General features: G+C 51.0%; 2 protein-coding genes across 4 annotated transcripts in view; one reads left to right on the top strand and one right to left on the bottom strand.

The window, feature by feature from the left end:
* SETD5 (SET domain containing 5) overlaps positions 1-14,448 on the top strand; it is a 65,250-nt gene extending 50,802 nt beyond the window's left edge. For both annotated transcript variants that reach the window (XM_041459787.1, XM_041459795.1), the window contains 7 exons: positions 197-450; positions 1,813-1,869; positions 3,251-3,718; positions 5,401-5,684; positions 8,363-8,496; positions 11,922-11,995; positions 12,174-14,448. In XM_041459787.1, the coding sequence (XP_041315721.1) occupies positions 197-450; positions 1,813-1,869; positions 3,251-3,718; positions 5,401-5,684; positions 8,363-8,496; positions 11,922-11,995; positions 12,174-12,773 (1,871 nt within the window). In that variant the 3' untranslated portion in view covers positions 12,774-14,448. The remainder of the gene's footprint in view (positions 1-196; positions 451-1,812; positions 1,870-3,250; positions 3,719-5,400; positions 5,685-8,362; positions 8,497-11,921; positions 11,996-12,173) is intronic.
* A 1,212-nt stretch (positions 14,449-15,660) lies between these two features.
* On the bottom strand, positions 15,661-27,708 carry LHFPL4 (LHFPL tetraspan subfamily member 4). Of its 2 annotated transcripts, XR_005954535.1 has the most exons (5): positions 27,175-27,708; positions 17,884-18,120; positions 17,684-17,700; positions 16,647-17,379; positions 15,661-15,861 (listed from the first exon to the last, which is right to left on the bottom strand). XR_005954535.1 is itself a non-coding variant. In XM_041459808.1 (4 exons), the coding sequence occupies exons 1-4, from the start codon at positions 27,578-27,580 to the stop codon at positions 17,371-17,373; spliced, it is 669 nt and encodes a 222-aa protein (XP_041315742.1). In that variant the 5' UTR covers positions 27,581-27,708; the 3' UTR covers positions 15,661-17,370. The 2 variants fall into 2 exon arrangements, 1 of the variants encoding a protein (XP_041315742.1); XM_041459808.1 differs by having other exon boundaries at positions 15,661-17,379.
* Between the last annotated feature and the right edge of the window lie 6 nt (positions 27,709-27,714).

Here is a 27,714-nt window from a genome sequence, read left to right as displayed (position 1 = left end):
GATGTATTGTTCTGTTACCAGTATCTAGACATTGATGTAGAAGTAACTCAAGAGGTACTGCATTTTTAGGAGTTTTTTGTAGCTGCATTGAAGACTCCTGGGCTTCATTTGGGCTGGGAGTGGGGGGAAGAGGACAGCACGTGATGTGCTCATGGTCAGCGGGTCAGCCGTGTCCTCAGCTCAGTTTGTGTTTCAGACTTGCTGAGTCCCCTGAAGAAATGGAAGTCTCGCTACTTGATGGAGCAGAACGTGAAGAAGCTGCTGCGGCCGCTGTCTCCTGTCACTCCCCCGCCTCCTGTCCCTTCGGTCCCCGGCGCAGCGAGCCCGCAGCTGGCCACGCCCTGCTCCTCGCTGCCCGGGGAGGAGGAGACCCGCAATGGTTACGGCATCATGTTCTCACCCATCCCCTCTCTGGCTGCCAGCCGCTGCAATACTCCACTACAGTTCGAGGTAAATCTGCCCGGGAATGGGTGTGCTAAAAACAAAACAGCAATATTTGCAGCACAGCTGGCATATACTTTTTGAGTATGTATTCCTGAGCAGCATCACAGTCTCAGCACTGCTGCCTTCCTCTTCTACTTCACTTCTGGACAGATCTGTTCTCTGAAATGTCAAACTTTGCTACAGCCTAGCCTTCCCTCACTTTGTAGCTATCCAGTAGCATTAGTCTTACCTTTTTTTTCTATTTCTGCAGAGCAGCTCCTAATTTCTGAGGTTTTTGAGTGACCTTTAATCATCTCCCCCACTTCAGATTTCTGTGGCAATGGGGTTTTCAATCCTGCCACTTCCAAAGAGTACAAGTATTCCATTTCTCAGAGGCTGTAAAGCGTCCTTGGCTCCTCTTTCCCCAGACAGCTTTCAGTAACCCAGAGTATGGTAGTGTTACTTCACATCATCTTCCACTCTATTCTTTGGTTTTACACATTGAGGTTTTTCAGACTCAATTTTGTGATCTTTTTAGAGTGGAAGCAGTTTAGAGGATGCTTGGCCCATCCATATTTGTAAGAGATTCAGGAAGGGCACAGCCCCACTACAGCCAAAAGCATGATGTTTCTGCTTTTTTTGTGGAGTTTGTCAGAACTTCTTGTTAAGAAATTTCTGAGATTCCTCAGTTTTCTGAGGTTTTCTACTTTACAGAAAACAGTGACTCCTGCTGTATTTCTCTGATAGCAGCATAGATCTGGGAATCCTGCCTCTCTGATTCTATTTTAGATCTGCTCAGTAGCATGGAAGGGGAAGTGCTTGGGAAGAGCTCTTAACGGTGCTGTTACATGCACACACTGCCTTTCCTGATATAGATGCTCAGATGAGACAACATTTCATAAAGCTGGCTGCTCACACCTCTTCTCTTGAGCTGGAAAGGTGGTCCACAGTGGATTGAAAGAGACATGTTTATTTTATAGTATATGTCTATGAAAGGCCATCTTAGTCTTTGGGGAATCTTAGTTTACTTTCTGGGCTAAACCAGGCTTTTCTTCTCTCCCATGTTCTCAGACTAAAAACCATAAGTGTCTTTCTCTATACTTCATGGTGCAAAGTCTGTCTGACAGCATCAGAAATATAGAGGTAGTTGTTGCTTTTCTTAACATTCATGTGCTTTGTTTTGGGTACTGAGTTGCATCATGAGATGCAGTAACCCAGTCCTTTCTGTGCTTCCAGGAGGCTTTTGAAACTACTTAACCAACCATGATGCTGTCCAGGCTGGAGCCAGTTGTTTAGAATACCCACTGCTAACCTGTGTGCTTTTGTACATTGTAATTGCCTCTTGACTTTTGAAGTAGATGAATAACTAGATGCTTTTCCCTCCTCTAGAACGTGTCCTCCCCCGAGAGCTCCCCTGCGCATAGGCCCGAGTCCATGTCACCTGAGGTAGTTACGGGAGCGTGGTGGGAGGGGAGGGAGGAGTGTGCAGGCACTGGGAATAAGGGTGGAGCTTCAGTCACAGTAAGGCTGAGGAGAGTTTTCAGGATTATCACAACAAAAATTGAAGACTGGAATTGGATTAATTTGTGGGAATCAGACATTGCAAAGACTCAGTATGTCTCAGCTACTGAGGTGCAGGCAAGACCCTGGAATTGCTATCACCAATTTCAGACTCAGCCCAGCCCATGAGTAGTCTGTGAAATTTACTGAGTAGTGGCCAAATGACTGCTGGGGAAGGAAAAGTATTCACCACTAGTTTTGACTTACAAGCACACAGTGGTACTCCTGACCTGCTCTCTTCAGCCTTGACTTACCACATACTCACTTGCAGACTGAAAATGTTGAGGAGATGGTAAAATGTAGTATTTTGCTTACCCTGACCTGCTGTAAAAGATGAGATGAGCTACCTTGCTCAGTGACTGTTTCATAGTCGAAAATATGTGCTCGTCTCCGATGTGGTGGATTACTTGGAGCTGTAATACAGCAAGGGAAATGTTCTCAGCCACAGCAGGAGGGCAGAGCTGGTGCCTGGTGCTGCTGTGTTTTTCCCTCTGTGCTGTAGTCCTGCAAAGAGGATGAAATCTTGTCAGTTATACTCATTGTTTGAGATCCTGACATATTAATGTGGTGAAGGAGATGATTATTCTGCTGTCCTGGAGGGTTTTTGGCACTTTAAGTAGATAAATGAATATACTGTTGTATTATTGCCTAGTGCTCCACAAACTCTGACAGCACAAAGATGATGCCATTGTGGTTTTGTTGGAAACTGTGAAATGTGAAAATGCAGTAAAAATTAAATGAATGTACTATTGTTAGAGATTTCCAAAGTTCACAATAAGTGAAAACAAATGGCTTAGAGGTCCTGGGTATTTTATTGTTAGGAAGTTAGTAGTGGTTGACTTGAGACAGGCAAGAACTTGGCTAATAAAACAGCAGAAGGACGGCAGGTCTGTTCTGTTCTCTCCTGGCTACTGCTCTGTATGAGCAGTAAGCCTCTGATGTATGAGGCAATTGAAAACGCTGAGTTTAATTCATTAACTGTCTGGGGATAGTGTTGAGCTTTATCCTCTTGCTGCAGAAAGACTGCTGAAGGGGAAGGGGCATCCTGTATTGGACAGCTGAACTGATCATTGTTTAGTCTCAGTCATTCCCCTGTGGAATGAGGAGAACAGTGAAGGAAAGAACCAAAGGGCTAATCAGAAAGGAACGGGGAAACGGGAAGCTGGCATTGTGCAGAAGGTTTTCTGACTGAAATTTCTATCCCTACCCTTGCCTGACCTTTTTCCTGACTACCCACCCTCTCCTATATCCTTCTCGGATTTCCCAGGTCTGCCTCCGATCCGACCTGGATTTGAAGGGTGGGTACCTGGATTCCAGTGCAAACACCTGCCAGGAACGGCCGTCGCTGCTCAGCTTTGCATCCTCTGATGTGGCTCCACAATCCTCCATAAACTCTACTTCAGAGATGAACTTCCCAGGGAAAAGTGGGGAAGCACAGATGCTGCTACGAAGCTCTGATCAGGCTTTTCGGACAGAGTTTAATTTAATGTATGCCTTCTCCCCACTGAACGCTATGCCACGTGTGGATGGGCTCTTGCGGGGGTCTCCTCCTTTGGCAGACAGGAAGCCGATGAATTCGGATGCAGGATGCTGCAGCTCTCCTGCCGAAGGGTATTTCAGCAGACACGAGTCAGGGCTGCTCAAAGAGACAGCACATGGGTCCATGTCCCCCTGCAGTGAGAGGGCTGCTGAAGGCACCAGAGCTGCTCCCCAGAATCCGCCACAAAGGAAGAAGGCAAGTACTTGTGTAAAAGAAATTCTTACATTGCCATGAGGTTTACTGTTCCCACTCAGCTTACTGCAAAAACAGGGAGAGCAGAGAGAGTCTGGGCCAGTTATCCAGGCATCCAGTGCCTGGGTGAAAACAGTTGTTACAAGAGAGAGAGCTACCCTTTAGGCAAGATCTTGATATGAGAAGAGGAAAAAAAGACACTGTGGTGCAAATACCTCTTCTGGGATCACAGAAAAAAGAGCAGGATGCTGGCAGCTTTCATTGACAATTGTTAAACTGAGACAAGACCCAAAGCAATAACACAGTGCAGCTGTACAGCTGGTGGAGGTGTTATTTATCAGGATGAAAAGGGTCCTTACTGGGAAAGAGGGTGTAATGTTTCAAAAAAAAACATGGGCTGTTTACTACAACATATTAGAACATTTCCATAACATTGCAACAAAAGTAAGATGAAGGTTCTTTAAATTTTAGCTTTTTGAAGCTAAAAACACAGGAATATAGTTTAACAAAAGCAAATACATACTGGTTTCTTACAGCAGGCCAGTGACCCTCATGGGACTAAAACTGAGGTAAAACGATCAGTCAAGGTAGTGCTGTGATAAAAATGGGTACTCATGGGTCAAATTATCAGTGCCATTTCCTGTGCTTGGAATTTTTTTTATGGCAAGTGTGGTAACTCAGATCACTTGTATAAGGGTCCAGCTGGATGGAATATCTTATTTCCTTTCCATTTCTGGAGTCTCTTGATTTTTTTTTTCTTTGTTTTTTCTTTTAAAATTACATTTAACTTAAAACCTTCATATGTTGAGTTACTTTTGGAAATAACCTGTTCAATATTTTAGCATCATAAAGCCTTCTGTATGGGCATTGAGTCATAGCTGATAAATTCTTCAGCAGAGCTGCCTTCTGTGAGTCCTTTATGGCTCCTTACCTCATCATAACTCTGAGGGAAGGCATGCTGAAAGGTAAGTGCCCAGCTGGAAATATTTGTTTATTTTTGGTTCTGCTGACCTTGTGTTCCAAGGCTGCTTTATCTCTGGTCGGTGTCTTTGATAAATCTGAGACTGCTTTGCCCAAAACACATTCTACCTTGGCTACAAGCAGTTTGTTTTGGTGGTAGGGCTGAAGTTTGCAATGCCTTCATAGCAGGAACCTGCTCTAAGCAAGTTAAAATTCTGTGCAAGGCTTTGCCAAGCTTTTAGTGTTAATGTGGCTGAATTAGTGCAGATGAACTGGGCACTGAAGATAGCAGTTTTGTAAAGAAGACTCTTGTTACTTGTTTTAGGGATGTACAGATATTGAAAAAAAGTTACAAATTGTCATGAACCAGAGAGACTGTAATAGAGGGTTTTGAGAGGAGGAGGTTATAGACGCTTATTGCTTGAATATGCATCTCCTGAAGTAATGTGAAAATCCAGGTGGTTAGAGAAGCAAATGAGCTGGATGTTTCTACTGATGTATTGGTCATAAAAAGTAAAAGGAGGGTGATCATGGCAGTCTGAATTTGCACCACTTAGCTGTTTTCTGGAGCGCCTGCAGATCCAGCAAGAGTTGATAATCCCAATATACCTTTTCACGTTTTACCTGCAGACCCAGAAGACATTTCTGGACAGTGTGTGGGTCTGTTCCTCCCCGTGTCCTGTTCCTCTGTGTTCCCTGGCCCATGGCTGTATTTGCTCCCCCAGGTATCGCTGCTGGAGTACCGCAAGCGGAAACAGGAGGCCAAGGAGGGCGGGGAGTCCGGGCGCAGCGCGGGGACCCCGACGCGGCAGGGCGGCGGCCCCGGGGCTGACGCGGACGGGAACGGCCCGCCAGGCTCCACCGCGCGAACTCCGTCCTCCCCACAGAGCGGCTTCTCCCCTTCTCATCCCTCCCTGCCTCACCTAGAGGACATCAGCCCACCGGACTCAAGGGGCTGTAGTTCCTCATCATCGCTCAGTAAATCCCAGGAGAGCATCAGCAGTAGGTGGTGAGTGTTATCCTTCCAAGCAAGCCTGAGATTCCCCTCCAGGGAAGGACCAAGCTCCCCAGGGGGCATTTCCGTAACAATATGTGCAGTGAGATGGATTCATTTGGGTCTCTTGGTATTGTTCTCTTTCATAATTGCTAAACAACTGTGAAGGATACCAGCACTCTTCTCAGCCTGTCTTTTAGTTCTTGGTTTAGATATCAAAAATATGTGTTGAAAGGTACAAACTCAAGCAGTTGTTGCTCTTCCACAAGTTCCATTTTGAGGTCTTGGGTTATAAGGTCTTGCCCAGGCAATGAAAGAACCTTCACTCTTCTTGGACATGTGTGATACCAAGTCCACTCCTGTTCTGAAGGAAAGCCCACAGGCCTCTGTGGCTTTGCATTTGAGAAGCAGGGACTGTGCAACAACTCCAACTTTGCTAATTTACCAGACTCTGGTCAGTGGCGTGCCGAAGGCATGGACAAACCCTTTCTCATGGTTACCCTGAGAAGGTTTGATAAGGGGAAAGTCTTCAAAAAGTTCTAACCTGGTCCAAAACGTGAAGGAGTGTACTGAATTGCCAAGTGTGGCATTCTGGTGCCAGTGATGGCTGGGAGGTTCTGCTGACTGGATCTGTGTAGGGCACTGGCTCTGCTGCCCTGGGGTCTGGTTCTGGCTGTGCACACCACCAGCAGAAAGGCACACACAGACACACACCCCCTTTTTCTGATGCTGATCTCCACATACATGGTTGGGTCACTGCTCGGGTAATGGCAGGGCGTGGCATGAGGAGAAATTCAAAGCAGTGCTGAGGGCAATGAGAAGTGTGAAGTTTGTGTTGAAAGCACTTTGGTGAATTTGCAGGAATAATAGATCTGTTTCCTTCCTTTTTCCATCACTTTTCAAGCAGAGTTTAATGGAAACAATTTGTCTTTTACCTCTCTGACAGTTTTTTGTCTACCAGAGGACCTTCTGCCAGATATTGGGACTGGCCACAGCTGAGGCAGTCTGCTAATGATTAGTTTATCATCATTATTTTATTTTCAAATATTCTATAAAAGTGGTAATAGCCCATGTTGTTCTCCTTTGCTACTTCCTTCTGCCTGTAAAAGAGTAGGAAAAAGGCCAACCAGCTGAATGAACTAAAACTAGTTCAGGGTGAGGTGTCAGTGTGGCATCCTTGCTTTAGTACCATCTTTTGTGTTCTCTGAGCTTCATCTGCTGCTCCCTCAGCAGGTCCTGCTCTGGCTTCAGTTTCCCACATGGTTTCAGGAGTAAGTATTGTGTGGGTATAAAGATCCAGTTGTTATGGGACACTGGATATAAAGTTGAAACCATGCTGATATGTTTTGAAGTGGGATTAAGCAGATTTGCTGCCTTTAAAATTCTTCGGTATCTGAGTTTTAATGGGCATGGCTGACAAACGTACACTCACTTTCTACTTTTAAAAAATATATTAGAACCTGTTACTGAGGTAAAGTGACCCAGTTTCATCTTTCACTCTGTGTGCTTATATATCAGATACATTTCCAGACATCTACAAGAATATTAGGAACAAAAGAAATTGGTGGAACTAAAATTCCGTGCCTTAATGCGTAGTCTTCCAGATTTTTGCCGAATTCTGCAATAATTGAGAATAGCTTTCATTAAAAAAAAAAAAAAAGAAAACCACAATGATTTGTCTATTTCAGTTGCCAGGATAAAGCCATCACAATGTAAACAGATGTGCTGCTGCCCAGTAAACCCAGCCTTGCAGAAAACAAGTCTCCAAGCAAACAAAATATAAAAAAAATCCCTAATGGAAAGCACAGTTTTCAATATATCTTAACAAAAATTAAATACAGAAATCAGTCAATATGCACTTAGTATGCATGCTTCCATCATATGCAATGCATTTAATATAATCTAAATATTTAAATTCAGGCATTTTTAAGGCACAAATTCATCAGTGTCTAGAGTAAAGGCATTGTAAATCCCTGGTCATAGTGATGCTGTCTCTAGATTAAAAGACATATTTCCAAAGAGATTTGGATGGTTCTGTGCATGGTAGATGGAATGTTGACTCAGGGGCCTGAGGTTTGTCTTGTAGCTTTTGTTTTTCTTCAACAGTTTGGCTTTAGGAAAGCCCTAAAGTTCACCTCTTTGTCACCATTAGACAAGACACTTAAAGAATGGAACAATATCTAGCATAATCTTGAGTAGAAAGTTTTCACACTACAAAATTAACATGACAAAGTGGCATTAGTGGGCAGAATGGCCCAGCTAGCTCTGCTTAGGAATATTGCAGTATCCAACTATATTGTCTTGGCACTGTATTATCATGAAGGTATTGAATTTGCTTCTGCTTAGTTTGAATGAACATAATTATGCAAAATAACTGCAGTTAATCTTAAGCCAATACCAGGATTTTCAAAAAAAGGTTTGACTCTCAAAGTAATTTTTCTGTAACCAGGTGATTTACTGAACTGGATGCTTATACCATGTTTTTGATTAAAGACTTGGTGTTCTGAGGGCAGTGGCAGCATGGTAGCAGGGACCAGCAGTCTGAAATCCCACTGGAGTTTTTTACATGGCAGAAGCATTTCAGAAGTTTGTTCCTCATCCATCTAAAGAGCTGGTGGTCTCTGGTGACACTGGTGACATTGCTCTCAGCTGTGTCACAGCACTGCTCAGCTGTGCCTGGGGTTTTGTTGCAGGATGGTCCCGACGTCCGTGGAGAGGCTGCGGGAGGGCCGGGGGATGCTGGAGAAGGTGCTGCGGAGCGGAGCAAAGGTGTCCCAGAGACACGAATCCTCCCCTAGCCAGGACTGTGCTCTTGAGAGAGATGCAGGTAGGACAGTGAAACTTGGGGATGTTTGCTTGGTGGGAAATTATGTGCTTGCATAACTTTGCCAACTTGTCTGTGAAGTTGGTTAGCTGTACCTTCGACATTATCAAAGCTGCCTTCTGCAAACCAGACTTTACTGTTATTCAGATATTGCTTGAGCCTGTATCCCTCTCCTGTTAGACCTGTAAGACTTCTAGATTTTTTTCTAAGGATTGAATTCAAGACTGCCTGCACCTTCACTCTGACAGGGACAGCTTCTTTGTCCTTGGACAGATGGGTTAGCACCTCCTATGCTCTGAAAGAGCTGTCATTTAATGGACAATGGGTGAACATGCAGACAAGTGTATTACCTTGTTTCTGAGCAGTTTAGAGCAAGTATGTATTTTCTTCATTCCAAGTCAGACTGCAGTGAGGTGTGTTTGAGACCAGCTTTGAAAATTGAATTAATATTTGGAGTTCACCTGGTTTTGTACACCTAAGCACATTCTTTCAGTGCTTTTTCTTTATCTAGTCTTGAGAGGAAGTCCTCTTCCCTATCAAATATGTCAGTTTCGTGGGACCCCATTGGGAGTCTTTTCCCTGTCTTTCCCATACCAGTGGAAGTGGTTTTCCTGGTTATTTTTTGGAGGGGTAGGCAAAATGCAGGCTCTTGGAACAGCTCTTTGCCCAATGTAACTTGTACAGCTCTAGCTCTTCAGTGTCACCCAAGACTTAGGATGGAGTTAAACTTTCATCTGCAGTGATAAATTCTTTCTTGTTACATAAACCCCATCCCATTGTGAGTTGTGAAAACCTAATGCTGCAGCTGACAAAAGTCATCTTGTTTCCTTCATCCTAGCGCAGCAAAGTACTTTTTTTCCTTTTTTGCTTGCTCTGGCAATTTCTTCAGCAGCTTGTTTAGATTCTTGTTTAGATTCTTTGAGCCACCTCCCCTCCCCCATTTGCTGCTCTGCTTCTTAGTGAAACAAATGGGTGGCTGAGTCCCTGCTGTTCCTGGTAGCACCTGGAGGAGTTATGAAGATGCACATTTTCACTTGCTGCTGCTGGAACAGATAATATTAACAGGAACTAAAAAATCCCAAAGTTGGAGGGTTTGCTGATGAGGCATGTAGCAGTGAAATGGAATTTGTGTGCATTGCACGCTTCTGAGAACTGCAGCTGCTCTCAGCAAAACCTTCACTTCATATATGCTTTAGGTTGACACGGGCCAGTACAGCCAAGAAAAGCAGTTATTCATGTCCTTCCCTTGTGCAGGTATTGAGAATGGGGGAGGAACATTTGGCTCTAGCTTCTAAGTTTACATAAAGCAAATTCAGAAAGGTCATAGTTTATTTACCATTTGTAATTTAGTCTTTCAGTAGTCTTTAACTTGTCAAGGTTTCTTTCTGGGAGCAGGCACTGCCAGTAAATTGTGTAGCCCTACTGGTGTGCCCAGCCTTTTAAGAAACAGTTTCTTCCAGAAATCTTTAGGTTTCATGTGATTCTCATACTTGACTTCTGTTAATCACAACAATCTCTGAATTGAACAGCTCTTCTGTGTGACTTTTTAACAAAACATGCCCTAAACTTCTGAATTTTGTTATCTTGCAGTACTTGTGATGCCTTGAGAAGGCTGACCTAGAACAGAGGCTAGGCAGAGTTAAAGAATAAAGTAGGGATTTATTAAAAGGCCTTAATGGATACACCTTGGGCAGTACAAGAGCCTGGCCAGGCTACACCAAGATGAACCCAAAATGGTCACAAAATGAATGACCGGTCACAAGGTCTCACACTTTTATAAGTTTCAGTCCATTTGCATATTGGAGTTAATTGTGCAATTATAGCTTTGGGTTATGAAGTTCCATCCTCCTTGTTTTTCTCTTTTCAATTCACTGTTGTTTATACTTTTCGGGCCTCAAGCTTGTGACAGTTGTCCTTGGACAAGCTGCAAAAGGATTGTTTTGTCTACCTACCCTGTGAAGAGAACTTGCTAACACGTAATATGAAGCTCAGAGTTACACACTAAAGTAGTACAGAATCTGAAAAATAGGAAAGCTAACACTTAAGGCATTGCTTGGAATGTCACCAAACAGCCCCTTGCTGCATCAATGACATTTCAGAAATGGAAGGTGGCACAGGACACATGCTGGAAGCTTCACGCCCCAGTCTCTCTGCAGGCCTGTGCCCTCAGGGAATTTCTGAGCCTCAAGAACAGCAAGGGCTACATCCAGATCCGTGTTAGCTAAGCCAGCACTGTGGTGTAGCACAGAGAGGACAATGGCAGCAGAACCACGGGCACTTGTGGCACTGATGCTTGTGTCAGTGCAGCTGGGGCAAAGCCAGACTTGTCTGGCAGAAGTACAGAGCAGACTGAGGCAGCGTGTCCTGTTTCATGACTGAGACACATCTGTCATATAAATTTGATACTAATACCAACACTGTTTCACCAAGGCATTTCAAATGTGGCTGCTGAGAATCCCTGAGATGCTGCAGATAAACAGTTCTGTCTCATTAGTCTGCAGGAGAGCTCTGATGTGAAGTCATCTAGTCCCAGCAGCTTCACCCCTCCTGCACAAAGCAGGATCACCAGCCATGGTTACAGGGGTAGCAGCTGAAGCACACAGTTGGCACAGTGGCTGTGTCACTGCACTAAGTGCTTCTTGCCTACCCCAGGTCAAGTTCAGTGATATGGTAGGACAAGAAGCTCACTCGCTCTTGAAGTGCAAGAAAGGCTTACTCTGTCAGGAAGCATTTTATTCCTCTTGGTTTCTTACATATCTGAGGTGGATCAGAGTGTGCTGTGTGCTGCCGGTGCCCTTCAAACCTCAAAGCGTTTCCATCATCTTGGCCTGTTAGAAAAACAGGCATTTCTGAGTTCCAGGAGTATCTCTGTTTGTAGCAGCTCAGTTGGCTTGTAAACCATAGTTCCCAAAATGGCAGCATGGGATGTCCATCTTTGGAAGGGTTTGGATCTGCCTGTGAGGAAAACCCTCCACAGGTCCTGCTGACAGCCCTCTATAAGGGCAGTTTTGTCTCCTAAGATGTAACTGTATCCATGTGGATTCCTGTAACCAAGACTGAGTGAGAAATTATGACTCCTTAGAAACCATTTTCTGCCTCTCATATCCTACTGAAGAGCCAGAGAAGCCCTGGCTGTGTCAGTGCATTATCTCCAGGTGTGGCCATTCAGACAGGCTGGTCCAAGGCAGGTGGGCTTTGTGATAAACCGGAGCACACGGGTGTGAGGGGAGTGGCCACTCTTACACCTGTGGCTCTTCCCACATGTTAAGGTTTCCCAGTTGTCTTTTGCTGGGTTTCTTCAGTTTCTGAAATGGTGGTGGCTGGGGTGGCTGGAACACAAGGGCTGGACTGTGCAGTGTCATTTGAGAGGGAGCTGCTGTGGCCTCAGTCGGTGGGGTGAAGTTTAACATCTTGCCTGTACATTGCAGATGCAGCAGAAGGAGACACTCCAGAAGCCCACAAAGGACCAGCAGTTTACAGTCCTTCTCGATACAGCTACCAGGTAAATGCTTTCATACCTTATCTGCCCATTCTGAAATAAAGCTTTTATAAGGAGGGAAACAGTGCTTAACTGCCATTCTTCACAGTGCTGCACTAAGCACCTCAGGATGAGAAGCAGGTAGGAAACGGGGAATTCAGCCTGACATGCATTTTCCTTTTTTTCCACATGCCTTGTTCAGCTGCTGCAGTCTGACAGTCCCCAGGCAGAGTCACAGACCCTGCTCCAGCAGAACTCCTCCCCGTACAGAGGGCACCTCGCGCCGTCTCCTGGATACAGCTACCGAGCAGCAGCACAGAGGACAGGACACAGCCTGTCCCATGGTTCCTCGGAAACGTCCCTCTCCTCCACCTCATATTCCAGCCCTGCCCACTCGGTCTCCACAGACTCCTCTGCCCTGTTTGCAGGGAATTCGGGGTATTTCAGCAGCCAGCAGCACTCTGGCAGTGTCAGCAGCAGCCTCCTGAGGAAGAGCTGCCCTGCGGCTGCCAGCCCGGCACAGCAGACAGCTGTGGACTCTCTCTCCTCGGAGTCGGGCTCCCAGCCCTGCACAGGCGTGTCGGGCTCTTCCTCCGCTCCCCAAAGTGCTCGCTCACTACAGTCAGACTTGCGGACTATCAGCCTGCCGAACTCGGGGCAGTCTGTTCTCTACCAGGGTTCCCGGGGTGCAGTGATTTCCAATGCACAACACTATCCGCACCGCGGGGGAGGCAGTGTCCATCAGTACAGACTGCAGCAGCTTCAAGGTTCTGGAGTAAAGACTCAAACAGGACTTTCCTAGGGCTGCCTGGACTTCAGGAGGACAAAACTGCCCATAGCTCCTTCCAGTCACCCCTGGAAGTGGCTCCTGGGCTGGTGTTGAAAGCTTGCACCTGATGCTGGGGTGCCAGGGGTCAGAGGCTGAGGTCGAAAATGCACGGGTGAGATTTGTGAGCAGTATTGGCCTCTGGCCTGGTAGGAGAACACAGATTTCTCTGAGGCAGAGACTGTAGCAAAGCAGTTCCCTGACATATGGGTACATTGCAAAAGCAAAAAGAAACAAACAGAAAAAAAAAGAAAAAAAAAAAAGAAAATGGTTCAAGTGCAATGACTGTGGCACAGCCTCTGTCTCTGGTCCGTGCCCATGGCCACAGTCACACATGCAGCATGGACACAGTTCTGAATTCAAAAGCAGTTTAAAGGAAACGTTGGGGGAAGTTAACTCCAATCTCTTTATAGGTCAGGTTCTCAGTGCGTTCTGGGGAGGGCTTTAATCCGTTACGATCATTCCAGTCACAAGCAGACGAGCGCACACGGCTGCCTTTGGGCTTGGGTCGCCACTGCCGCCGTCGGAGCTTTTTCCAGGACAGGAGAGTCTCCGCAAATGCAAACAGCACGGGAGGGGTTTGGAGCGCGTGCCTGTGGCTGCAGAGGATCCGGGGTGCGCTGTCGTGTACTGCTTCATTGCAGTCTGTCATGAACGAGTGTTTTTGAGGTCGCTTAAGGAGTCTGTGAACAGGAGCGCGGCTGGGGCCGTGCTGCCGCGCCGGGGCTCTCTGGCTGCTGGTGCGCGACGCACAGGGGATGGCCGGGGGCCTGATCAGTCAAGTGATGCTGCGGCACACGGGGGGCTGCAAGGGGCAGTGGTGGGGTGGTGGGTGGGCACCCCGGTCTGTGCTGAGCCAGAGGCTCTCCAGGCAGTGCCATGTGGGGTCTTTCCCAGCCACTGTCACCCGCTGAGCGTGGCAGGAGAGCCAGCCCAGACACAGTGCGCTGTGTGTTCAATTCCATACGATTGCCAGCTTCTTTCTCACTTGTTTACTGTAATATCGGGCGTGTTTTTATTTATCTAATTTTATATTCAGTTATAACCATAGTAGGTTAGCTAATATATGACAGGTGTCATCCCTGGTGCTGCAGTGGAACTTCTCCTTTCTCTTGGATAACATAATGCTGTGAGTCTGTCTCCCCTCTCCTGGCAGATGCACAGTCTTCTTCCTCTTTTTTTAGGACTGTTACAGATTTCTCTAATTCACAACTGAAATCAGGTGTTTGTTCAGCCTAGGGGAGACTTTTAAAATATTGAAACAAAGAGTAGCTTTCTCACACTGTCTGGCTGTGAGCGTGTTGGGATGGAACTTGTCACCCCGCAGTTGGGTGTCTGTATACTGTATAACATAGGTGTAAACTTCACTTGGCTTAGCCCTGGAGGTGCAGCCTCCCCTTTCGTGCTGAGCAGCACGGGGCAGACAGGCTCTGCCCTGCCAGGCGGTGGGAGGGGGCCAGGGGGGCCCTGCCCAGAGGCTCCAGCACCTTCGGGCGCAGTAGGGGGGCAGGAGGGAGGGACCCTGGAAAGCTCTAGGAAAGGTGGGGGCTGTAGCTTCTTACTCTAGTGGAGTTTTTACACCATGCTGTAACATTTGAACTTTCACAAGAGATGTAATAATTTTGATAATAAAAATACTTAACTTGAAAAATCGTATTGCTGAATTTCTTACCACCTTGAGCACTGGTGCCCAGGACATAGGGTGAGAGGGTGAGGGCATGTAAGTCTCTCTTCCCTGTCTCCTTCAGGGTAAACAAATCCTGGCAGGAGCAGCCTTGCAGACCTCCCTCCTGCCTTCTGCCAGGTGAAGCTAGGAGCTGCTGTGGGAGCTGCTGTTCTTTAGGAAATTCCCTGAGCTTCTGGCTGGGGTTGTGAGATTTTTGGCTCTGCTGCTGCTGTTCTTGCCTAAGCTCATTTGGGGAGGAGATGGATTTGGAGGATGTCTCCTGCACCGCTGCACCTGCTTTAAAACCTGTTTCCTGGTGTGCCAGAACCTGGTATCCAGGGTCTTCATACTGCTTGCCTTTTCCTTAGGAAGCCTGACATGCGCTGAGCCTGCCGTGGGGCCTGCCAGGTGTGTCTGCAAGTGCTGGTTTGAGGTGCCCATGGCTTCTGGTCTTCAACTGCCCTCACTTGAGAGAGAACATTCCCCCTGACACTGTGGAATAGCATCTGTCATGGTTCATTCTGTCCTTTCGTGTCCCCCAAAAGAGTGGCTCCATCTCCCCTACTCCTTCCCTGAAAGCAACTGTGGGTAGCACCAGCCCTGCTCTTCTCAGCCTCTTCTGCCATCTGCAGGGCTCACCTGGGCTGTGAGCGTGTCCCACACCGGAGGAGCCAGACCTGGCCAAAGCTCTCTGCAAGTCCCAGAGCTCCCCACGTTGCCCTCACACAGCCTGGAATGCTCTCCCCACTCCTCTACCAGAGCATGTCATTAAACTGACCGGCCATGTGGTTTTTTTTCCATCAAGACACTGGAATTCGATTGATTTCAGGAGTTTTTTGATTAATTTCATGAATTTTCCTGTCAGTCTGTGTTAGTCAGTGAGCTGACAGACCACTCATCACGCACTGTGAACAAGCAGAAGGGACGAGTTCAAAGGCTCCTTGGGATGGATGGGATCCTGCTCCACCCCCTGCTTTGCCATGAAGTGGGACAGACCCTTTCTCTGGGGATCCTCTGGCCAGCCCTCATTGTGTGCCAGCCCAAGTGGGTGGATGCTCAGCTCCACAGGCTGCAGGGTGGGCTCCCCACCACAGCTCAAGAGACTCACAGGGGCTTCTTTGGCCTCCCACCTCCTTTGGTGGTGGCCAGGAAGAACCCATCCCAACCTTCCCCACAACACAGGGCTCCGAGCTTGTCTGGTTTGAATTATATTTTTCAATAAGGTTTTGTGAAACACTGTATCAAACTTTGTACTAAAATACAGATATATTACAGCTACTGTATTCCTTTCTCCACTGATTTTCTTGGTTTGTTTTTCCAATTCGGCTGGCAACAGCACTCTCAAGCTGGCGAGACCCGGGCGCTGCGAGTTCCTGTTGACCTCGTTCTGGGGGGCAGCTGTCAGAGGGATGTGGGCACCGCTGGGCTCATGGCTGGCGGAGGGCACTGGCAGGAGTGCTGGCACGCACTCCATCCCGGGTGGCTTTGGCTCCCAGATGGTGTTTCGGCACAGCTCCATCCCCCACCGCCACGCCCCAGGGCCTCAGGGCACCACTTACCTGCTCCAGCCCGCCCCTGGTGCCGGGTGAGGCGCTGGGTCCTGCAGAGCCCCTCACGCCATCCCCCAGCAGCCTGCACGCTCCGTGGCCCCATCCCAGGACCGTGGTCCCACCCTGCTCCCACTGCCCTGCTCCCTGGCCTTGCCCAGTGTCTGGGTCCAGCCCTGCCAGGGCTCCAACCAGCCCTGGGGGCCCTGCCCTGGGCCCTGCAAGGAGCCCCAGCTGCTCCCACTGAGACACGGCTGAGGACTTTATTGCATTGCGAGGGCTGTGGTGACCCAAGCCCCTGCGGCCAGGGAAAGCCAGCACACACACCCTCTGGTGTGACCAGCAGAGCCACAGCCAGGCTGCAGCCACCCGTGCCGGGGTGTCGGCTCTCGGGTGCGGTGTGTGGGCCTGGGAGGTACAGCCAGGAGGCCGGGTGGTACAGGAGTGCTCGGGTACACCCGGCCATGCCGTGCGGCAGGGAAAGCCTTGCTGTCACCAGTGGAGATAAAGCACCGTATGGGGATGGGGAGGGAAGGCGTTTGGCAACAGCCCGCGGCCGGCTCGGGGAGGGGTCTTGGCAGGGGGTTCCTCCTGTGCCCGCCCGGGGGTTTTGCATGTTCAGCTGCTCCCACTTACCAGGGCTTACATTCAACGGCGGCGCGAGTCGGGTGTCGCACGGCCGGCAGCGGCAAGGCCCCCGCGGTCCCCATGCTGAGGGGAGCGAGCAGCAGCCTGCGGCCCCAGCCACGCACCAGGAAACACCATGTCCTGGGCTGGACTCCCGGAGCGGGGGGAGAGGGGGCTCGAGTCACTTTACCCTGTTTAGAGAATATGAATTTACATGTAAAAGTAGGGGTTGGGCCCCATCCCGGCCACCGGGTCCCCTGGCTGTGGAGACAGGATCACGGAGCTGTACAAAATGGGAGTGGGGAGGGGTCCGGGACCCGGAGCGGCCGGCACGGGGCGTCACAGGGTGCGCGTTCGGGTGGGAGGCAGCAGGTCAGGAGTCCTGGGGATGTAGAAATCTGTTAAAAACTCCAAGACTGTTTTTTCCTTGAAACAAAACCGCAGCTGGATTCTGTTCTTGAACAAAGCGGGTTTGAGGCATCCTCCCCCGGCGGCGGCCCGCAGGCAGCGGTGGGTACGGAGCTGGCAGGGTGCGTGGGATGGCGGTGCCGGCGTGGACATGGAGGTGGCCGTGGATGCGGCGGGCGGCTGGCGCATCCCTGGCACGGGCACCGGGGCCCGGAGGGCGGCGCGGGACGCTGTGTGGCCGCTGGCAGCAAATGGAGGGCAGGACAGGGAGGGAGCGCCCAGGCTGCCGGCCATGGGAAGAGGGTCCTGCTGCGGATGGTCGGCCTTATATCCTCTGCAGGGAAAGCACAGCAGGTTGGGGATGGACTTGGCCCGGTCTTACTGCACCATCGTGCTACTTGCATGTGCCAGGCATATGCCTGTCCCCATCCCTTCCACCCTGTCCCTGCTGCCTCCCTTCTCCACTGCCCCCAGCCCTGCTGCCTGCATAGCCAGGTCCCCCATCCCATCCCATCCCATCCCATCCCATCCCATCCCATCCCATCCCATCCCATCCATGTCACGCAGACATCAAGCACATTCACACCCAGAGACACCACAGAGGGACAAGGGACAGTACAGTGACACTTAAGGCTTACCGCAGTGCCAACAAAATCTGTGGAAACAGAAGAGAGAGAGGTCAGGCAGGGCAGAGGCTCAGCAGCTTCCTCCCACCCTGCCCAGCCTGGCTTGCCTTGTAGGTGCCAGTTAAGCCCATGGGACTCTTGCTAGGCTGCCAGAGGGGCCAAGCCCCCCAGGCTGCTCCCACCCAAGATCCCCCCAGTAGCATGGTGCTGACCTTTGCTCTCTGTCTTGAGCTCCTCGTGCAGCAGGTCGTTCTGCCGGTTGCCGAGAACAAAGGCCAGGAAGGAAAGGATAAGGGCGTTGAGGATGCCGATGATGGCCAGGATATAAGCCCAGCGCACAGAGCAGTCACCCAGGGAGTACTTCCCTGTCTTCTCCCCGCACATGTCCCGTATGGTCTCTGCATCCCAGCCATCAGGAAAGATCATGCAGCCCAGCACCAGGCAGAGCGCTGCAAGAGGGAGAGGAGGGGGAAGCATCAGAGACAATGGAGTGGCAGTGCTGGTGCTGAGCCCCCCAGTCAGTACATGAGTGCAGCCCATGTCTGGCAGGGACCCCACCTTGGCCCCACGACAGCCTGGCAACGTGGCAGGTGACAGCCACCACTGCCTCGGAAGCCCCAGGGACTGCGTTTTTGGCTGTCCCAAACCTGGCCCACGCACAAATAGGGACTTCAGGCTCTTGGTTTCTACCAGCATCAGCCACGGCACCAGTGGCTGCCCACGGGCTTTCCTCATCACTACAAGCTCCCTGCATGTGGGCAGGAGCTACCGGTGCACTGCAGGCAAGGATGCTGCCTGTGGAGAGGACTGGAATCCCCAGGAGCCCCCATACCTGACCACCCCACAGCCTGCAAGCACCACTCCCAGAGGGGTCACCTTCCCAGCAGGCCTCCACCCAGCACACTCTGTGCTGAGCAAGGAGACATCAAGGAACACAGGGATGGAAATGCCAAGACAAAGCCTGTGACTATCGAGGTAAGGAGGTGACTTTTTCTGACTACAGCAAGTACAAAAGCTCCTCACCCCATATCAGCTGGAAAAGCTAAAAATAGTAATGATGGCTGTGACTCCCTGCAGGTACTTTTGCCCTGAGTTAAGGAAGAAGCAAGATGTTTGTGCCCACACCAGTAACAAGTTCTCTCTCCATCCTTTTCAGCAAACACCCTGTAGGCAGGCAGCTGGCGGTCTGGCATGAGCTTTCTGGGTGCTGGCATGTGTTTTGCACTGCTTTCCATGGGGAAGGGAAATCCCAGGAGGGAGACAAGTGCCTGCAGGGCATCACACTGCACCCAGGAAAGGACGGGGACACTGGCACATAATATGCAGCAGCTGCTGCCTGGTCTCTGACTCCACACACACACAGCAAACCCCCTTGGTAAAAGTGTCTGTGGACAGTGCTGATTTACCCTGCATGCTGATTTACTGCAATGCACAGCTCTGCTGCCACCCCAGCACCACAGGGCTGCACAGAGCCAAGCCGGTGTCTCCAGCACATCGTCACCAGGGATTCCCGGCGAAGCACAGCCTGTCTGGGACTGGGCCAACCCAAAACCATCCCTCTGCAAGAAACACAATCAGCACCAACGCCATGCACTGCATGGTAAATGGTGAGGAGCAGCCTGGCCTGCTGCTGACCTGGGCACCTTGGAATAGGATGGCATTAATTCAGCTGAGGGCCTGAATTAAAGGGGATCAGGTGCAGCAGACCTGTGCCAGGGACTGTTCCTGTGAAAGCAGAGATGCTAAGAGGATTTTAGGATCCTCTGAGCTCCCAGTGCAGTGCAGCTGTGAAACAAGCTAAGGTGCTCTGTGACAATCCCCAGCAAGGGGTGGGTTTACCCCCACAGCACTGCTCAGGCTGGCACAACCCAGCCTGGAAATGGGCACAGTTCTAAGAAATCTGCTGAAATCATAGAGGAGGAGGAAAGAACCACAGGTACGCAGTGAGGCTGGGAGAAAGCACAGAAAGCAGCAGCTCCAGCTGCCTGGGTGGGCAGCAGGCTTCAGCAACAGCCACTCTGGGCCCAAAGGAGAACAGGGGCTGTGCCCAAGATGGTAGGCAAATATGAGTTAAAAAATCAGGCACCAATTTTACCTACACCAGCAAGGCCTCGGGCAGGCTCCTAGCCTTTGTGCACAGCCCTCAGTCAGTCCTTCACAGGAGCAGAACAGCAGCCCCTGGCTCTATCCCTGGACTCTGCAGGCAGTGTGATGTTCTCTGCGTTCCTGAGCTATTATTGGGGTAAAGGTGGGTCCAGCTGCCCAGGTAAAGCAGAAGCCTGCCAAGAGCTCACCACTCTGAAAACACCACAGGTGAGAGGCTCTCCCAGGACATCTGCAGGTCCCAAACATGGCAGGACAGGCAGTGATGCCATGACACTCATAGAGGACAGGAGAGACAGGGTCTAAGGCAAAAGTAGGGTGGCTCAAAAAGGCATGGGAGACACTTGTGCGGTGGGTTGTCACAGCAGTGTCACAGAGAACATGCAGTGATGGCCACTGCCAGGACACTGCCTGGCTCCAGCCTGTGTCTGCTTGTTCTGATCCCTCTCATCCCTGTGTGCCTGCTCTGTACTGCACCGGGGCACAGGGTGTCCTGTCACACCGAGCAGCTGCAGGATTTCTGCCCGTGCCCTCACAGCCCATTTGACAGAATTAAACAACAAATTTACTGCTGGACAGAGGTGGATGCCCAAGTCACCACACACACCTAAATGCCTCTGCCTGAGGGTGACTGGCCTCTTCCCAAAAACCCGTCACTACTCTACAGCTCCCTGGGAAGTGGCTGAGGTGGGGCTGAGCTACTGAAGGCAGGTGCTCTCCTGGTGAAGAGCAGCTCAGTGCTCTGCCTTTCCCATCTGCCTATGTGTTCCCAGCAGCAAGCTGAGTCCTCTGCTGTGTCACAAGCAATTCCCTTTTCTGCACTCCCCAGGCCGCCCAATGTCCTGGAAACACCTTCCCGTGCCTGCAGCAGGGAGTGACTTTGAAAAGCAGAGCAAGAACAAGGAGGGGATCCCCACACAGTCCACAGGCCTTGGTGCTGGCCTCTCCAACAGGCCGGAGGGATGCAGGGTCAGGGCTCTGCCTGCAGCACCATTTTTCCAGCACCTACCTCCAAATGCCCCAAGACCCCTTGCAGACCTGCAGGAAAACCTTGGGTTTTGTTTAAAGCAGCCAATTTCTATGCCTTGCAACCACAAGAAAAGCACCAGGTGATGACTCCTATGAAGAACCACTATAAGAGGAAAAAATAACCCAACTCCTGTCCATTTTGCTTTTAATTCCTGTTTTTCTGAGTGTGTGATGCCAGTCCTCACTGTCAGTGCCACCAAGAATGGCTGGCTGGTCTGTCATACCCCACAGCTGCCATCCTGCCCCTAGGCCCTGGGCTCCAACTCCCTTTTCTAGAGTTTTTCCAATTGTAAAGACAGTTTTGAGAGCAGGCATTTCAGTGATCACTGGGACAGGGTGCATGCAGAGGGAGGATGATCCTGCTGGGGTGGGAGCTCTGACCCCATAAAGCTGGCATTTCTTGGCTTTACAGCTGGTTCATGGCTTCTCACTCCTCAGTGCTCCCTTGTCAAGGTTCATTAGAAACAACATGGGCATCTCAAGGGCTTTTGATATCCTCACAAAATAAATTAATCAAAGGGAATGCAATGTTATGACTCAGGCTGCAACACCGAAGCAAGATTTGAGCAGAAAGAGGAGGCTCCTCCTGGCAGGACAACATCTCCTGGTACAAGGTGCATTTAGCTAATTTGGACTGTCTGAGTAACCCCCATGTTTGCTGAGTACCACTGCCCCTGTCCTGAGCAGCTGTGCCTGCAGGATTAAAATCTGATTTTTAAAATTACTTTTTCTGTCTAGTTTAGTCTGCAGGTGTGAATGAAAACTGGCTTTTACTGCTTCTGCCTGGCATGGGTGGAAGTAGCTCAGGACATGACCTGCAGCTGAGATGTGACCTCCCCCAGAGCATCACGCCACCACAGAACACACAAACAGGAAGATGTGAGGTGATGGGGGGAAACCAGCAATCACTGGGTCCAAAATGGGCTTTTTAAACCTGGCATGGGGACAGCACATGCAAAAACCTCGGGGAACAGGGGTTGGGCTGTACTGTTGGGGTCTAAAGTAGCTGCTTCTCACCAGAAAACCTCCTGAGAGCTGAGCACCAAAAGGAAAGGGGACAAACACAATCCCCCCTCCTCCCCGTAAAAACTGAAATCCCTCAAAAATAAACCAACATTAAGGGCAGCGTGCTCTGGACGGCGAGCACCGGCCATTTACACAGACACGAGCTCCCTTACGGCGTTTTGCTCCACAGGCTGTTTTTGTGCCAAAAAATCAGCAGGATTCAGAATAGAGTTATGAGTTTGTATGAATCAGAACTGACAGTTACTTTATCTGGAACAACAGTTCAGGGATGTAAGCTCCAGGACACGAGCGGCTCCGAGACGCCCGGCTCAGCCCCTCCCCGCGAGTACTCGGGCACACTGAGCCGCGGCGGGAGCGCTGCGCTGCCGCGCAAACCCCGCGGCTGCTGCTGCTGCGGAGCGCACGGCGCTGCACGGATGCAAGGGATGGGCTGCAGCCCGGCTCCTGTCCCCTCTGCAAGACCTGAATGGTAGGGGAAGAAGAGGGGAATCTTCAGGAAAGCTTTTTTTGGGGGTCCGGAAGACAGTAATTCAGCAAGTGCTGAGGGGTTTTGCGGTGCTGTTATTTTTGCTGCAAGGTCAGCAGGTGGAAGTGGTTCGTACACGGGCAATATTGCTCCCTTTGACAGAGAAAGGGCTTGAGGATAAACTGCAGAGTCACAGGATGGTTAAAGTTGGAAGGGACCACTGGAGATCATTTAGTCCAACCCTCTTGCGAAGGGTCACCTAGAGCAGGTGATACAAGAACATGTCCAGATGGGTTTTGAAAGACTCCAGAGACAGAGACCCCACAACCTCCCTGGGCAGTCTCATGCTCAGCAGCTGTCCCAGTTACATTCCAAGCCACTTTACAGCAGTGGTATCTGCCTCATATTTTTTCATTAAGAATTTCAATGAATGACTTTTATATCCATGAAAACAGTATTTTGAAACCTCAGAGTCTCTGAAAGGACTTGGGTCTCCAGCAAGTCACAGTCAGGAAGATGAGCCTGTCCTGATGTGGTTCAGCAGAGCCACTGCATTGCTGCCAGAACCAGGGAGGGTTTTGGGGCTGTAGCACTCTTCCAGGCCAGATCCTGCCTTCCCTTGGGGCTGAGGCCACGCCACTACACAGCTCCACCATGCTCAGCCCAGCAGCTGGCAACAATTCCCTCACTCCTCCTCTCCATGGATATGCCAAAACCATGCCATGCAAGGGGTCCCCACTGAGATGGTGGCAAACACAGCTGCGGTGCAGAAGATGAAGCCCTGCTTAAGAACCTGCCTCTGATCTCAGGCCTTGGAAGGGCCCATCTGAGAGGTGTAGCTCTGAAGGGAGTCTCCCAAAGGAGAAAAGAGCTCAGATGGATATGTATCACCACATTCTCCATCAGGCAAGGTGGCTGGACATGGCACAATCAATGCCAAAATGCCACTGATAAGGACAGAGCCCAGCCCTAAGGCCAAGAGCATGACCCCAGGTGGGAAAGCACCCCATGTGCCATGTATCCCTAACAGAGGGAGTGTGACGGTCTCACCACACTGACTGCTGGACCTGGAGCACAGGGAAACACCTTAAATGTGGCCAGTCAATTCTTCCATGCAAGCGGGATGGTGTGATCAGCTGGCTGCCTCTTTTGACCCTCAATAGACTGTAAGTACAAAACCAAAGGCCCTCTGGAAACAACCCTGGGTACCACTCAGGGTAATCATCCTGATGGGAGGCACATGGACGCAGTGTCACACAGAGCTGGCTGAGCTGTCTTGAGGGGCATTAGTGCTGGGCACCAGGACAACTTTGTTCAAAGCTCGGAGTAAACTCACAGGGTGACTGTGTCTTATGCTACAGCAGAGTCTTGGGGAATCAGAGGAAATGCTCAGGCTCCTGGTCGTGGTGTATTCCTATGCTCTGATTTCCTGCAGACAAATCCCAAGGGGGATCACCCTCACAGCCCATTTCTCTTCAAGCATCATCCCATGGAACTTTCTGAAGGTGCTCCTCCGCTAATTTGGAGCTCTGGGGTGGCATCAGGTGCTGTCAGTCACACAGTTGTTGACGTGCTCAGGTTAAGGACCCATCTCTGGTTTTATAACAGAAGGATTTAGCAAAATCTCCAGTTTTGCGTTACTGGGATTTTGAACAGGGCAGATGGCCACATTTCTATCTGCGATAAAGCAGAGTCTTTCCTCTTAATTAGATCCAGTTTCCTCCTAGGGGGGCAGTGGCTTTTGAGCTGGAGCTTTCTGTCAAGCTCTAATTAAACCCTGCCTTGATTGTTGTCCACTAATTAGACATCGATGATTTAAAGTTGGTTGGTTTTTTTTGGTTTTTTTGAAAGAGATCCTGAATTCCTCATCCTCCTCCCCCACATTCCTGCACTTGTTTTTGCTCCTCTAAGAGCCCATCCATGCCCACAATCAGCAGCCCTTCACTCTGCACTGGCCATCCCACAGGGATGGGGTGGGGACACCTCTGCTCCATCTCTCTGCCCATCACCTGCCTCACATGGCTTTCACCAGTGAGACCAAGTGACTTTGGGCCTCACAGTTGCTTCTGCTGTAGTAGAGCAAGTCCTTCAGCTAAACCCTCACTGAGGCAGGAGGAATTTCCTTTCCTTCTCTGCTCCTCCAAACTCTCAGCTCTGACAGAATCCTCCAACCTCCCAGCTAGCTGAACCTCTGAAGTTTGCCATAATGATGTGCCAGAGCCTGCATCGGGCTATGTTTCTGCCTTACCCATAAGATCTGGCCTATGGAACTCTCTCCATAGGTCATGGCAGCTCCTTCTCCATGCACAAGGTAACAATCCACCTGTGGCTGCCTCAGACATTCCCAGGGAAGTTTGGCTCTGCCTGACCCCTGCCAGACAAGACTGTCTTGCTGGGACACACCACACCACCACCTCTGCATCCAGGCCCTCCCTGAAGAGAACATCAGCCTGTCCTGTAGGACAGCAGCTCTCTCATGTTGTCCTGTCTCAGGGTAGGGTGGAGGGCCAGTCTCTGTTAATGGTGCCTTGGACTTTCCCTGACAGAGAAGCCATGGAGCCATGCTGCTCTGGGAGAGCTCCAAGCCAACCTGGGCTGGCTGGGGCCAGAAGAGCCAGCCCATGGCCCCACTGAGCTGAGCACTCAGGGTTCCCACAAATGCAGTTTTCAGCAACATGTGTAATTACAAGGTGCAAAGTCTGACTAAGGATAAGCCCCAAGGCAAGGTGAAAGGTACCCAGAGGTGACAACAGCAAAGTGCTGTCATGGCCACCCAAACCTGAGCCAGGACAGGACAGGAGGCACTGGGGAGAAGACCCAGGGCTGCCTCCAGTGCAGTGCCCTCTGCCACACAGCTCCCTGTGCAGCAGCAGCAGCAGCTGGGCACTCCATGCCACTTGATTAAGCTGCCGACAATCAGTAGGATTTGGGCTCTGAGCTTACTTTAAACTGATAAATCTTCAGGACGGGGAAAATTAAAGATGAGGGAATTTCCTGATAAGCCAAGGCAGCTCCAGGTCTGGCTGTGGTCCTGATCTGGGTAAGGGGAGGTCAGGCTTTCCAGCCCAAGCCAGCTGCAAGGGAAAGAGCTGGGCTAGCTGAAAGGTCCTCACACAGAGGGGCTGATCCTTCCACATCAAGGACTGGGGCCCCTCTCACAGAAGGAATGAACAAGGTCCTTCCATTAGGAATAAGGAGCACTGTAGATCCTTCCAGTGGAAGCTCTAGGTCTATTCAAACTTAGTATGCAGTGGAGAGTAAGTGTTTGTCCACACCTGTGTAAAACTGTGCAGAGAAGGAAGTGAAGGGTCTTGCTACCAATAGAAGTTCAACATCATTCCTCAGGATCTTTCTCCCAAAAGGACAGACCCTGTGTGAGGACACCTGGGAAGTCTGTGCATAAGGGGATACTTGGGATCCTTATCAATATAGGCATCAGGTCCCCTTGTGGGGAAAGGTCTGGGTTATTATAGAGTGTCACTTTGAGGAGCGAGTCTGTGAAGGTCTTGGGGTACATCTACAGTGGGGTTTCATTTGTGGAGGGATCTAAGGAGGATCTATAGACAGGGTCACTTTGGTGGGGGGGTGGTTAATTACTGGGCTTGAGTGGTCATGTCTGGGGAGACATCAAGGGAAATGTATAGTGTGCCTCTGTGGGAAGCACTGGAGAGAGCAGGGGAGGCCTCTATCCTCACAGCCCTTTCATAGCGCAGGAGAGAGGGGGCCTGGTACAATATGTCTTTAAGGGGGAACTGAAGGGTGCTTTTACAGGGATGGGGGATCCATGCATGGGCTTCTTTCAGTGGTGGGGTCCCTTTGGGGGCTGAGTGTTCCCCTAAAGCAAGAATCTATTGGAGAAAACCCCACATCTCTGGGGCTGACCGGGAGGCTAGTCCTTGATGTGGAGTGTGCTGGGGTGTCTGAATCCCCAGGGATTCAGGGGGATGATCCAGTGTGTCCTAGGCCATGTTGTAGGGTGTCCCAATGCTGGTCCTTGACCAGGGTGTACTGAAGTGCCCCAAGGTGGGTCCCTAGCCCAGGGATCCAGACCATCCAGACTGTCCGGGTGTCCCAGGGTTGGTGCCTGTTCTGGGGTCACCTGAAGTGGGTCCCTGATCCAGCTCTCTGGCTGTGTCCCAGGGTGCCTTATGTTTCTCTGGGGTCAGACCTTGCCTGGAGAATCCCAGGCTCCAGTACCCCGAGCAGGTGTGACCATTCCTGGTGCCAGTGCCTGGTCTGGATGTCCCAGGAAGCCGTGGAGTGTCCTGAGGCCATTTCTTGGCTGAGAAGACCCATGGCCCTACAGTGTTCGTACCCATCCAGCTTCCTGGAGTGATCCCAATGGTCCCTGTGGCCAACCTCTGCCTGGGGACACAGGTGCCAGAGCGTAAAGCCAGCAGCTGTTTGTGGTGCTCTGTCAGTACCAGTGCCTGGCCTGCTTGTCCCAGGAAGGCCTGGGAAGTCCTAGGGCCAGCTCCTGGCTGGGATGCCCTATGGACACAAAGTACATGTACCCAGCCCAGCTTTCTGGAGCAGCCCTTGTGTTCCTCATGGCCAGGGGATACCAGGGAGCCCTCGGTGCCAGCGTCCCAAACGCGTGCCCATTCCCACTCATCTGTCAGTACCAGCACCTGGCCTGGGTGTCCCAAGAAACTGTGGGGCTGGATCCTGGATCCACGACCCTGCTATGTTTGGACTCAGCCCAGCTTCCTTGAGCAACCTTGCTGTTCCCTGCAGCCAGGGACCCCACTACCACTGCCGGGGGATCCCAGGGTGCCGCATGCTCAGCGCTGCCCACATTCTCCCCACCCGTCCCCGCCGCCAGGCCCGGGGCAGGCCGGCGTTCCCAGTGCCGGTGGTTCCCGGTGCCAGTGTGTACCTGCCAGCAGCTGCATCCAGGCGCAGATCTTGTAGACGGTGGCGGTGTTGCAGAAGAAGAACAGGGCGAAGCAGGTGATGCAGCCCAGCGTCAGCACCATGGAGAGCAGCACGAAGAACGCGGCCGCCTGAAAGGCGCCCGAGGGGATGGTGCTGAAGTCGGTGAAGGAGCCGCGGCACGACAGCTCCCGGCCCGCCAGCCCGCTGCCCACGCAGTAGTGGAACAGCCCGAAGTACCCGGGCTTGGGCGTGTTAACGCTGTCGCCCACCCAGTAGGGCTGGATGAAGACCACCACGTTGATGATGGCGAAGCAGATGGTGAAGATGGCCCAGAGCACTCCGATGGCGCGCGAGTTCCGCACGTAGTTGTCATGGTACAGCTTGGAGGCTTCCTGCGAGGGCAGCATCCTGCCGGCCGCCGCTGCCGGAGGGCGGGAGGGGCCGGGGCGGCTGGGAGCCCGCCCGGGGTCGGCGGGGCGGGGGGGCCGCGGCCTAAGAGCGCCCGCGGGCTGCCGGGCCCTGCGACACCCGCGCCGCCATC

This window comes from Pyrgilauda ruficollis, unplaced genomic scaffold (assembly GCF_017590135.1).
Source record: "Pyrgilauda ruficollis isolate IOZ18807 unplaced genomic scaffold, ASM1759013v1 scaffold10, whole genome shotgun sequence".
In the NCBI taxonomy this organism is placed as follows: domain Eukaryota; kingdom Metazoa; phylum Chordata; class Aves; order Passeriformes; family Passeridae; genus Pyrgilauda; species Pyrgilauda ruficollis.
The sequence above is the reverse complement of the archived record's forward strand: the minus strand, read 5'-3'. Positions and strand labels throughout refer to the sequence as shown.

What these genes read in the sequence shown, in the direction of transcription:
- LHFPL4 (XM_041459808.1), bottom strand. Translation starts at nt 27,580, where the DNA reads ATGCTGCCCTCGCAGGAAGCCTCCAAGCTGTACCATGACAACTACGTG. An exon ending in CTGGATGCAGCTGCTGGCAG is followed by an intron (nt 18,121 to 27,174) that starts GTACACACTGGC and finishes TCCCTCTTGCAG; the next exon opens with CGCTCTGCCTGGTGCTGGGC.